At 38.4% G+C, this 13,465-nt stretch overlaps 1 protein-coding gene across 1 annotated transcript; it reads right to left on the reverse strand.

Annotated features, from left to right (window-relative positions):
- Positions 1-952: 952 nt before the first annotated feature.
- On the reverse strand, positions 953-12,983 carry LOC121941653 (uncharacterized). The gene is made up of 12 exons (XM_042484481.2): positions 12,820-12,983; positions 9,724-9,898; positions 9,154-9,614; positions 8,029-8,221; positions 7,556-7,608; positions 5,793-5,958; positions 5,611-5,703; positions 5,385-5,459; positions 5,188-5,289; positions 4,392-4,469; positions 3,376-3,618; positions 953-2,111 (listed from the first exon to the last, which is right to left on the reverse strand). The coding sequence occupies exons 1-12, from the start codon at positions 12,826-12,828 to the stop codon at positions 1,327-1,329; spliced, it is 2,433 nt and encodes an 810-aa protein (XP_042340415.2). The 5' UTR covers positions 12,829-12,983; the 3' UTR covers positions 953-1,326.
- Positions 12,984-13,465: the final 482 nt, after the last annotated feature.

Below are 13,465 nucleotides of genomic sequence, written 5' to 3' on the forward strand. Positions count from 1 at the left end.
AATTATACTGTTAAGGACCTTCTTTATTTCTTTGCAGTATACATTTTCAACTTTGCTGGGCATTCTGGTGCAGTTTCCACAATTTCACCAAAGAAAATTTAAAAAATACACATATTATTCAGTCAATGGACATACAGTTTTTTCAATGATGTAGAATAATTACACAGGAAAAATAAAAAAATAATAAAAACTTACCACTGTAAAACATCTTGCTCCAGACTTGGTTGTGAAGGTGGTTCAGCTCCATCGGCTTGTTCTTCCAGAGTTTCAGCAAGGAAACAATATATAACTCTTACATATACTGAAGGTTTGATTCAACTCAAACTGTCAGTTTCAACCTAAATGTGACCATGATTTACAAAATGAACATCATGTTCTATTGAGGAAGACTTCAAACTAGCGATGGTGACCATAAACTCATTAAGAAAATGTTTACTGGAGTAATATGGTGAGTCAGAAATAGGGCCATAGACTTCTGCACAAACTAACTTTTTTTATGTGACCAGTGGAGCCCCCCCTGCTGGCCATTAGAAAGAATGCAGGTTTATGGCACCTTCATGTTGCCTTTACTGTTCAGATCCAGAGACTGTGTTCACCGCTCTTTTGAATGAGCCATATTTTGACATTAGTATGAGAATTTTACAAACTATACTGCGCATTCTCCAACAAAGAAGCTGATTCTGCTGCAGGACTGGTTCAAGTTGGCCACAGCTGCTGCAACAACTTTTAACAGCCGATCTTTAAAGACTTAAGGGGATAAGGATATGATGCCAACAATATTTTGGTATTGGGCATTAATCTGTTATTGGTGGAGTTTTAATGCTGTATGCTGTACAATTACAATACCAAGTTTTAAAGGTGGGTCACTGTGCTCATTGGGGAGTGTATGTCTTACTACAAATGCAATAATGTGTGGCTAGATTATTTATATATGGAAAAAACCCCAGACACATTTCTGAAAAATTTCTGTATTCCATCGACATGGATTTTAAAATAACAAGGATATTGTGCATATTTTTTAACATTAAGTATTAGTATTTGGCATGCAGGATACAAAGGCACTCAAATTGTACAGATGGGCTACTAGAGAGGAGTAAACAGAAAAACATGGGTACAAAACATGATTACGAGAAAGACAACACAGTAAGCTTCCACATTATTCTTGGCAACCCACACTGACTCTGTAGCATATATTTTCTGAAACGGTAATCGTCTCTGCTGTGGGTGGGAGGAATGGAAGGAAGAAGATCAGGAAAGAAGCGCAATTTACTGTAATATCTTCAAACACCAGGTAACAACAAAAAAAATGCGTCAATAGATCAACTGTTAGATGTCCAGCCTGGCCTGTTGCTTCGGTCTACCGAGCTGTCTGGTTGGCCCGATGCGTCTTCCAGCATGTGTGCGCTGATGCTGCCGCAGACCCTGGCGGTAAATGAAGCTCTTCCCGCACTCTCCACACTGGTAGGGTCTCTCTCCGGTGTGGAGCCTGTGGTGCACCTTCAGTTCCTCAGCTCTGGAGTAGCCTTTCCCACAGACACTACAAATGAAAGGTCTGTCTTTAATGTGGGTCTGGTAATGTGCTGTTAGGTACGAATTTATCCGAAACGTCTTTCCGCAGATGGAGCACGCGAACGGCCTCTCCCCAGAGTGCTGCATCTCATGCAGCTTGAGAGAGGAAGCCGTGTGGAAACCTCTGCCGCACTGAGAGCAGAGAAACGGTTTCTCCCCAGTATGGATGCGTTGATGAACTTGGATGTAGCTCTCATTGATGAACCTCTTGCCACAGTCGGGACAGGAGTAGGGTTTCTCCTTGATGTGGGTTTTCATATGTTCTTCGAGCTTTTCTTTTTCGTTGAACTGAATGCCGCAGCGGCGGCAGAAGAGAAGCTCTGATACGGCGTTTTCGACCACGTCCGGTTGGCCGGCTGTTCCCGTGTGTGTGGTAATGTGGTGTGCTTGTAAAGCTGAGTGACTCTCACACTCTTTTCCACACTCCAGGCAGCGGAGGGACGATCTGATCCTGGACTCCCCTGGCAGAGACTTCAAGTATTCAGACAGCTCTGACGCTATGGGATTCACCTCATCGTCAAAATCCATAGCGCCCTTACGGCCTTCACAAAAGAACAAATGGAGGCAAAAATCATGTTTTACTCTTCAAGAATAACAATTGTCGCATTGTTTAGGACTTCAGTTTTACTTCACTTATGGTTTACATTGAGCTTGGTGTATATTACTGTGCCAAAATCAATTTAGTTTTTCCCAGTTTTGGGCTGATTCTTCAAATAAAATAATTTGCATCGTGTTGCCTCATTTTCAATCATACTTTGGGCCCTGACACACCAAGCCGACAGTCAGCTGTTTGTCAATGCCGGGCTGTCGGTGAGCATCTTATGCCATAGTTTTTACAGTGTGTCACAAACTGTTGGCACTAGTTGACCCTTGTCTGCTTTTTTCTGGCTGATTCAGCATGTCGAAACAGCGTCGGAGATGTCAAAACACATCCGTGAATGAAATCTCTGGCAGTCCAGTGCATGTGAAGAGAAATGAAAGTGAGGAATGCAAACAAAAGGCTGAAGTCAAGAGCGAGTTAGATCAAAACAAACATGTTACATTTGGTAAGACTGCTTTTGTTTTAGCCATTTAGCAGAAATGGTTTGTAATTGTTTGTATTATTGTTTGCCAGCTAGGGTCATGAAAGACTTTCGATTGACCTTTTTGAATGATGAATACAGACGACTGCCGCCTGCTAGTATGGAAAGATATTATCTCTCATATGAGCCAGAATGTAGGTACTAGTTTGCTGTTGGCTGTAGTCTTTGTGGTTTGTTTATGCACAACTTTATCAGCAAAAACAGGCGACGTGTGGCGAAACAATAGGTGGCTTTCGTCACCACTAGTTTTTGATGTCTGTTTGGTCTGTCAGGGCTGTAACAGTTAGATAATTTGAAGACAAGACTATACTGAAAAGATTTGTAGACTGCTGTTGTGATTTCCCTGTATTTCCTCTGTGTACAATGATTCAGCTGGAAAAATGTCAATATTCAACTGACAACATGAGGTTTGATTTAGGGTCTCATAGACTGACTGAATCATTGATATTTTTGGGGATCTTTATAGAACATTTTGTCTGTTCTTGTCATAAATGTTTGAATCTAGGCACTCAAAGATACAATACAACACAGGCCATCCATACATCCAAAACTCTAAATAACTTGTTTGCCATTTGTCACAAAATATTTTGTGATGTTGTTAATCAAGTAAAAAAATCAGTTTTTTTGTGTGATAGTTGTATAACACATAGACCTAAACAAAAACACAACAGTAGATAATTGTAAATCATTAAGAGTGATTTAGTTTCAGTATAACAGCTCTCACCTAAGTGGACTTTGTAGTGCGTTTTGAGATTCCCCTTCTGGTTGAAACCGCGACCACAGATGGAGCAGCAGTAAGGTTTCTCTCCTGTGTGAATCAGCTCGTGCCTCTCTAGTTTGTAGGCATGAGGGAATTCTTTTCCACAAACCGAGCAGTGGTACTCCATCTTCTCTTTGGGTTTCTTCAGGAGCTCAGGAGGTATGTCTATGGGAACACGAATCATCTTTCTGCCGGGGCGCTTCTTCCCTGTGTGGGAATGTAAAGCTGTTGAATGCTTACAAAATTAACTTGCAGGCATATCAAAATCAAAATGCAGACCAACCAGATTCTTTCTTATTAGTCTTAATTGCTTGTTGCAATTACTTGCAACTTGCTCTGCTCTGTTAGGTGCTGAACACTTCATGAAACTGGCTTGCAATTAACGTGCAACCTCAGACTTACTCCTCCTTTTGAAATGATACCAGACAGAAGAAAATGTACACAGTGATTTAAAGTCTCTTTAACCATGCAAGTCTATAGGAAAAGGTCTTTTTGGGGCCTTGATGGTTTGGCAATAATGTCAAAAAGGCTTAAAAGCCCTGTTACTGTAAGTTATGATTCGAATTACAATGATTATATGATCTAACCAAGAGGGATATTTCACTTTTCCTGCCTGTAGATGGTACACATCAGCATGTCTCCATGACTGCTGCTGCTGCTGCTGCTTTTAGGTGTAACAAGTTGGACAGGAACTACTGTTGCTCTAGTAGTTTCTGCAAACAGTGTATGTACCGTTCTAAATCACTGCAGCAGCTTTACTTAACTACAGGCTGCAATGGCAGAGGAGGTCCGGTACAGCTGTACTCCTACATAACCAGTTAACAGTAAAACATGGCATAAAACAACTTAGGACATTTCAAACACAGCCACCTTTCTTTCCTTTGGTAATCCAATAATCATGGCAAAGGGTCTGCTGAGCTTTAGCTGCAGCTGCACTACCACACTGGTTATACACTGCTGACCATTTCCGGTGCTCTTACCAGCAGAAACACCTGTGTTTTCTCCTCCTCCTTCAGCAGATTGTTTGGTATCTTTCCTTCTTCTGTAAGGTCGCTTTGCTGATAAAAGAAAAAAGATCGTATTGCTTTAGTCTGACACATAAAACTGATATTATGTGAATATGGGATAGTGATATAGAAAGAGTTCAAAATAGAGATTCAAAATAAGGGTATACTTTTTAATTCTTCTCAATCATCACTTATGACCCACTAGACGTACTATGTGTTGTCATGTTTTTCCGCAGATTTGCCCTCTGTCTGTTTTTTCCTATTTTCTCCCTTTTCCTCTGTTTGAGATGTTTATGGGCCTGTACCCCTGCAACGTAAATGGCACCTATCAAAGAGACACAGCGTCCAAAAAAAACGGAACTATAACAAGGCAAACGCCAGACAAGAGTGACTCTGCGTTTGGCTTTTACTTCACTTTCCTTAGTGAGCGTATTTACAAACAGTAACAGACAATCCTGCTCGGTGTACATTCAAGAATATACATTATATATTATACATTATATACATTATGGCACAAATGTTTTTTTAATATGACAGAAAAGGCATGGAAAAACTGTCACATGTACCTCTTCTCTCATCAGCTGCTTGTTAGTTAAGTTATCACCTGACTGCCCAATATTTAGAAGGGATCCATTAATAAAGAGAACCCCACATATATACACATTTATGTAGATCTGTTTATGTGTTCTTGCTCTAAAAATAATCAATACACCAAAATATATTATCATAACTGGATTCAGAGTAAACTCAAACTGATACCCAACCGTACTTTTTCTCGTCTCACTGGCAGCACGGCGGACAGTTTTGGAGTTGAATTCCTCTGATTCAGCCATGCTGGGAAAATTTCTCTTTCTTCGGGTGCGCCTTGATACTATAAGATACAAAGACTCATAAGAAAACAATAGCAGGCAAAATGAATATTTCAGAAGCATACACACACAATCAAGAGCTGTTAAAATCACTTACTTCCTGGCTCTGCCTCTAGATCTTCAGCAGACATCAGTGGAACTTCTGAAGTCTTTCTTTTGCTTCTTCTTTTGACTTTGTGACAGAAAAACAGCAGAACTTATTACCTTATGCTATGAAAGTTATTATAATGATGCTGAATTCTGAATACCAGGTAACAATTAAACCACCCGCCTAACTCTTATTATAACTCCTCTACATTACATTCTTATGAAAATCTTCTCACCGGGCTTTGCAGGAACTTCTTTCTCCGGGTCTGAGACGTCCAGTGACACCACTGTTATCTCTGGGACCTTCTTCTTTCTTCTGTGTCTCTTTCCTGGTAACATTGTGAGCAAAACATTAACTGAGTCATAACTATCATTTACAATCTGTACACTTTTCATCTTTCCTTTGACTTGTGTTTACCGCGATATAAAGGCGGGACGGCTGCCATCTTTACTGCTCTCTCTTTGTCCTCCCCTTCCTCCCTTTCTTCATCTTCCCCCACAGACACAACTTCCATGATGAGCGTTGGACTACTGCTGTCTCTCTGGTTTTGGCCTTGCAGCTGAGGCTGGGACAGGACGACACCCTGTGATCACAAGTATTAAAAACCATCAGGAACATAAACCCCAAATCCTCCCTAAGTAACAGTATTTCTCGGGTAACTTTGGTATTTTTCAACCTGCACCCTATTTTCTTGTGTTTTTGTATCAAAGTGACTAATGGGAACAATGTTTTTTTGGAATTGCTCCAGTGTTGAGAGAGAGTGCTGCAGCTTGCAGTGGCAAAAACAGCTGCAATGTAACCACTTGAGCCATGTTTGGGCCATTAATGTCCTTTCACTAAAAGTGCTTGTTTTTGCCACTGACAGACTACAGATTATAAATGTAAGTGCAACATTATGGAAAACGACTTAATCAGAAACAGCCCTGAAATCGCCTCAATTTCAAGTTATTTTATCATTGTAAAACAAACTTCATTTAAAGTCGACAGAAACAAAATAAAAATCAGAAAACCTTTCATCTTTCCACTGTTCCAACAATCACCAACTCTGGTTTGGTTGAAATAAAAACTTACTCACCAAGTCAGATGTGAAAACATGCTGGCTCTATATGCTACATTTCACCACTGCTCCTCTGATGTACAACCTCCCTCTGGCTCCTCTCCTGATATTTTCACATCTATCTGGGTGAATTAAAGGCTGTCAGACAGAATAATAATATGAATCTGTTAGTGGCAAAAACACACTTTTAGCGGATGTACATTGACCGTGTCAACATGCCCTGAGTGGTACATTGCAGCCTGTTTCTCAGCTGCCAGCTGCAGCCCTCTCGCTCAATACTGCACTAATTTAAAAAACATTTGTTCCCATTAGTCACTGAGACACAAAAACAAGGGAAAATAGGGTCCAGGTTAAAGAAAAATACCAAAGCAAACAGAGCAGAGATAAATGTTTCATTATAGTAATAATCCAAACTATTCTGTGGGTTGTTTTTCTTATCTGTGTGGAGTAGGAGGCGGCACAGGATGCTGCAATTAGCAATCCTTCCTATTTGTCTACCCTGCAGTGAGACCGAAAGCTGCGCCTATGGTAACTACGTTTTAGTTCATTGTTGCATTCTGATGTTGAACTTTGAAGGTGGAATTTACCATATAGCATAAGTTAAACTCCAATTCAAATACATTTCACTATTAAAATGTATTAAAACTCTCATTCAAATACATTTGAATAGTGAAATCGGCTTCCTTAGAACTCAGACAGCTATTATGTGTAACGGTTTCGATTCTATTTCAACCTGAAACAAAGCACTAACTTAAAGAGGAACGCTGTGCATGGACGTCAGTCAAAGATACAATTTTGGAGGGCTGTAGGAACATCTATGACAATTCTTTCAACAACTAGATCACAGCTCTGATGTACAATAAAAGCATTGGTTTCAAGACATTTCCATGTAGTCATTTTTTAGCTTTTTACTTTATCCAACTGGAAAGAATAGCTGCCAAATTCCATTTTTGCTGGTTTTGCAGGGCATACGTTGATTAAACTATTATTGTCATTCTAGAGGGTCTATATGTGGGGGTGTTGATTTGTATTGCAGTGTAATTCTATGCCATACAAGCAAAAAGACTTGCAGGGGACAGCCTTATCTAAGCCTTTGTATCGCATAACTTAAAAAATATGTTACCTTGCTATGCTGAGGACTGTCTGTGCAATCAGAGCCTCGGTCAGGACTGTCTCCTGTAAAAATCAAGACAGTTGGCTCAGGTTCAAGAGATACCTGACATGCCAACTGACACTCATCATTTTCAACATTAATTTAAAACTGCAGATTATGCAATAAGGTCTCACATAAAAGGCTGCATTCATATACCTGTTTACATACGTGGCAAATAAAGTCAATACTAATTTGAATTACAACCAACAATTAAACTGTGGATATTAAAAACGATAACAGAAAACAAAAGAGGCCTTGTTTCCATGAGTTTAAAAAGGTCGTTTTGGAAATACATGTTTGCCATTTCCCAGGAAATTTCTTCTATTTTTTTTTTTTAAACTGGTGCTTAAATATGCCGTACCAAAAACCTCTTAAAACTCATAATGGAAACTTAAACAAAAAGTCATGGCTGTGCAATAAGGTAGCTATTATGAAGCACTCACTGGCATTCCATTCAACCACTTCTCCATCAGAGTTGATTAAACCACCAATTTCTTCATCTTGTTCCTCTTCTTCTTCCTCCTCCTCCTCCTCTCCAGCCTGCAGTCTGACAGTCAAATGGAGTGTCTGGTCCTCTAAGTTTGCAGATGCCATCTTGAGTCCATGTGACACCAGGGGCTTGTGTTCAGGAGAATCCTAAATATAGAACACATTGCGAAAAGGCATTTTCTGCAGAGAAACAGTGACACCACATTTAGACATTTCCCTCATTTGGCTGAAATGCAAAGTGATAAAACTTCTCTAATCCCACTCTGTTTGATCCTAAACTAAAAATAGCTGTTTTATTACTTCTGAAACAGTCCCTCAGCCCAATCATGTGAAAACATTTCTGTACTCCTTTCCTAAACCTCTCGTACTTTTCACTTTGAGGATTGTAAAAAAAAAAAAAATCACGCTCTCCTGTTGTTATACGTTAAAAAAAATCATCCTTTTCAGTAATCTACGCACCACCCACCAGCTGGAGCAAATTTTCTGATTTTACAGATAAACAGTACACTAAAATATGTTTCTGAAAACTGAAACTTTGAGGCAAAAAATAAGCAAAGCAGACAGACTCTTGATTCATATTTGATCAGCGCTGCCTGGTTTGACCGCAGTTCACAAGCAGTGACGACATGATTGGCAACTGTGTTAGAGACTGCAGTAGATTCAAGTTACTGTTACTTTAATATTATATTATTATTGTAGTTAATGCATCAGAAGCACTACTAGGAGAAGGGACATGTTTTTTGGGGGAGGGGGGTTACAGAATAGTTGTCTTGTGTAATACTGTGTGAATATAGTGACAGTTTCAGCAAATATGAAAAAAATATCTTCAGAAAGTTAGAAATTGTAGCTTTAAAAAATATGTTCAAACCAGTGATTACTGTATGATGCTAAGTGACCAATAATTATTCAAATGCATCTACAATAAAATAAGCGAGAATCCTCAGACTACTTAATATTCAGATGTTGACTATATGAAATCACTTCAAAATATCTACTTGCGAGCGATTTGTCTTTTCTTATGACTGATCTGTGCATTATGTTACATAATGAATTTCTACGAAAAAAAGTATTTTACATACTGTTTGGCAAGGTGCTGATCTTTTGGTCTCTTCTGCTTCTGTCGATGTGCTTTGTTTGACGTCCAGGCTCTGCTCTTCAGCGTGACACTCGTCCCCTGCATGTGCTCTCTGATGGGATTTTGTGTTCCTTATCTGACTGGGGGTCGACTCATGTAATGAGCAGGAGAGAGGTTTCTCTCCTGTGTTATTGCACTGTTGCACAGTCACATTTCCCGGCACTTTTCCTCGTATACAGGAAATCTTAGGTTTCTCATCAGAGTCCATAAGCATGTGTCTCTGCTGCTCCTCTCTGGCAGAGGAGCTCTGCCCGTAGAGAGCGGGGCCTCTGGACTCCTCGGAGCATTTCTCCACCAAGTATACTCCCTGCTGGGTCTTTACTTCGTATGAAATGGAGCTCTCCTTTACGTATGCTTTGAGGTCGTGCGTGTCCTCTTTTTCTCCTTCTGACCCGAAGGTCTCATCTGTGTGTAACATTACAAGAAAGAACAAACATTCGAAAAATCACAAGCAAGTCATTTTTGTGTGTGTCATCTATTAAGGTGACGCTAGGATTTAAGAGTTTCTACTCACGATTTTCACTCACAGTCCAGCCTTCCTCCTCCTCTTTGATGATGACTCGAATCTCTGGTGTCTCACAATTATAGTCAGGGCTGGATGGTGCTTTTTTCGAATCATGACGCGGCGAATTCTGGTCATCATAGCTTTCATTTAGACTCAGTGACAACGAATCTTGGAGTTCAGGATCCTATTAAGAAATAAAGATGGAGACACTCATGCTTAGTAATTAAAACTCTGAAGGCCTACAGTGAAAAAAACACCTCAGAGGCCTTTGGTAGTGTGGGCACCACAAGTTTATGGCACTCACAATGAAAAACGCTATATAAAAATACATCTGGCAGAAATAATACTACTTTCCTTTTTTTTTTTTAAAGATTATTTTTGGGGGGCATTTCCCTTTATTTATAGGACAGTTTGAGAAAGACAGGAAAGGTGGGACAGAAAAGGGGGAATGACACGAAGCAAAGGGCCACAGGCTGGACTCACACACACACACGCTGCTGCAGAAGCTTACGGCATCGCTCTACCCGGTGAGGAAGAGGTCGCCCCAATAATACTATTTTCTAAATACTTGATATGTAAAAAGAAAAATAGTTCGCGAAAAAATCCCATCATCATAATTTTAATTTTTCTTCACAATTGCAACATCTGTCAAACTAATCCCAATATGATGTTGTTGCATATACAGGCCTAATACGTGGGAGGTCTCCCTTTATAGCTTGATATGTTGACTTTGGCTTAATAAAGTGTCAGGTTACACCTATGAGTTATACAGGCAACAACACATTTATGACGGCGGAAGAAGACAACATCCCATTGTCACAGCTTGGTGCGTTCATACATCATTCCAAAAATGTGACCTGCATTGCCAGCCCGGCAGTCTTAAATTTATTGTCTAGTTAAATATTGTCTAATGCACACCTGGTAGACCGGTGCACAGGGGATTGAAATAATGCAAAAGAAGGTAGTTAATTCCTGCAAAATATCAGCACGGTGTAATCATGAGACTAATGTTGGTTAAAGGACTTTGTGAGAAATTAAATTCAAAACATGAAGCAATTATATTGTACAGATGTTAGTTTTTTTGCACTGAAAGATGTCAACTATGACAGTGTATTGGTGCCACCATGACAATTAAAAATATTTGCTCACTTTCTTGTTATAATGAGAAACTTTTCTTATTTTAACATTCCTGTTATTTTCATATTATGACATATTTTCTTGTTATTACTAGATAGCAAACTATTCAATTTTATGGATAAGCTTAACTTATAATAACAACAACTTATCTTTTTATCTTGTATCACAAAACATTTTTGACATTTCACAAAACCCACATATCTCATCTAAACCAACTTTTATTGTTATGGGTGCCATGTGGTTTGTATGTTTGATGTTGCATGCTATGACTAAAAACTGAACTGTTTTACTCTTTTCTGACATTTTATTAACAAATCAATTAATCAATAAAATGAGAGATTTGAAGATGAATTAATAATAGTCAGTTAAATCCCTATTTGAGAACAACTTTTTTAAAAAACTCAAAATCAAAAACCAAGTCATCATCCTTCTTTGTTGTTAAAATGAAATTAAGTTTTAATTACACCGTCTTTCTCAATGTTCCAAACTTAGGACCTACTGGATCACTATTTTTTAAACTAACATCTAAACAATCTTCATTTATTTTTTATTTTCTTTAAACTTTTACCATGTTATTTTGTTTTACTGTGTTTGTACATGTATGCATGTGACTGCTGTGCATTTGTATGTATATATGTTTAATGTATTCTTAGAAGTGTTGCAAATCTTAAGCACTTTAATTAATCAATTATTCATAAAATTAACGATTGAATAATCGATAAATTGGTTTCTGAGAAAAAAATAAAAAGTTTGCTTATTTCAAACAACATTAAACGAAAAAGCATCATATTACATATACTTTGACAGCATTGCACAGCCTACTGATTAATCAATGAAATTTCAAGTGTTCGATTAAATTCCCAATGACCAATTAGTTGATCGTCGATTCATTATTATCATCCTTATTTCTTAGTTATTACTGTGAAGTATACTTGTGTTCAAAGAGAATGGAAAGGAGCATACTGTGATCCGACTGCATGTATATTGTGTATCCATACACAGCACTTGCTCGTTTATTTGGTGATATGTCAACATGCTCAGATAAAACACGTTTGAAATAACATTAAGTTAATGTTCTATAGTGTAGCTGTTACCTTAAAGCCCAGTATTACTACATACCTGTGTAACAACTGTTTCTATTTCCATTTATGCAAACTCAAAAATCCTTGTATAGTGTATCATGAATGCATATTAGAGTTAGAGGTCTAGCTCAGCTTCTATTCTAATTCATTTTATTTCTATTTAGTGTGCATCATTTAAGATCTACTTTATTAAAACTGTCGTTTTCTTACCTACCAATTAAGTGTCTACTATCTATCCATCCATTCATCCACCCATTGGACAGAAAATCAACATTTGTTATGCTTGAAAAAGCAAATAAGCAAATGCAATGTCATCATACATAATGCTCAGAAAAAAACAGTTTTTTTCTGCACCCCTTTAATGAATGCAAAGGCGAGAGAGATTTGGTGACACCCATCTCAAATGTATGACAGCAATAATGTTACTGTAGGCTGCAAGCTTAAAAAAACAATTATGTTTTGTGACGCTAGCTTGCATTACTCTATCATTACGCTATCTGTCTGACATTTTCTTCACCCACACTTGGACACAAATGAAGCCCTCCTGAGAGTCGGGCAAAGTGAATTCATCATTTCACATTTTCCTGAAAGCAACCCTCATTAGTTTAATAACAAACGTCACTAGCGAACTTGCTAGCAGTAAAGCTATTCTGACAACATTAGAGCTGCTGTTTAATGTAGGGACGAGAGGTGGTTAATATTTAAACCACCGTCACCCCAGCTGACCCGACAACTCTCCTCATTAATCTGCATACCACTTTAACCAGCTGCAGCCACACAGCTAGTTAACTATAACAGTTTAGCTTCATCCAAAATCCCAGAAAACGACAGTTAACGCTAGCGGTACAAAAAACAGCCGAGATAGCAGCTAAAATGCTAACGTTACCTCAAACATGTTGAGATGTGGTCGCCGGGTTTGAAGGATGTCATAAGAAAAGCAGGGTGAAGAGTGGATGAGGCTAAATTGTGGCGTTATTGTGGATGACAGCAGCCCGTCATGAACTAGCCCCACTGTCTCTGCTAGCTAACTGTTTTCTTTTTTTTCCTTTTTTTTTTGGTTGCAGCGGTAACCATCTGTGATGGCAGGTTAGCATACCGCCACCTGCCGGACAGCACAGGACACGCCATGTAAATACCGAATCCTTATTTTACAGAATCAGAGTCAGAAATATTGTATTGATCCCTACTGACTTCTCTATAATACATTTATGATTGATCATCGGGGGAAGTTGAGGTAACAATTAGTACAGTATTTAAAAATGTAAATATTTAAAACAAAGTAATATGCTGAGTATGTAAGTGTGTAAAAAAGTAAATGTAAGAAATACAGTAATAGATAATTAGCACTAATATGTGAATATTTAAATTATAATATGGATGATGTGCTTAGTGTGAAAAGTGTGTAAAATATAAACTGTGCCTAATGCTACAATGCCATGCATAAAACTAGTATGTAAATTAAAACATAAATAAGTATGCAAAACTACGAAAACGAATTTCAAGATGTGCATAAGTAAGAATAACAAAAAGAA

The sequence above is a fragment of the Plectropomus leopardus genome, chromosome 3 (assembly GCF_026936395.1).
Source record: "Plectropomus leopardus strain MGB_pleo_1.0 chromosome 3, ASM2693639v1, whole genome shotgun sequence".
Taxonomy (NCBI): Eukaryota; Metazoa; Chordata; class Actinopteri; order Perciformes; family Serranidae; genus Plectropomus; species Plectropomus leopardus.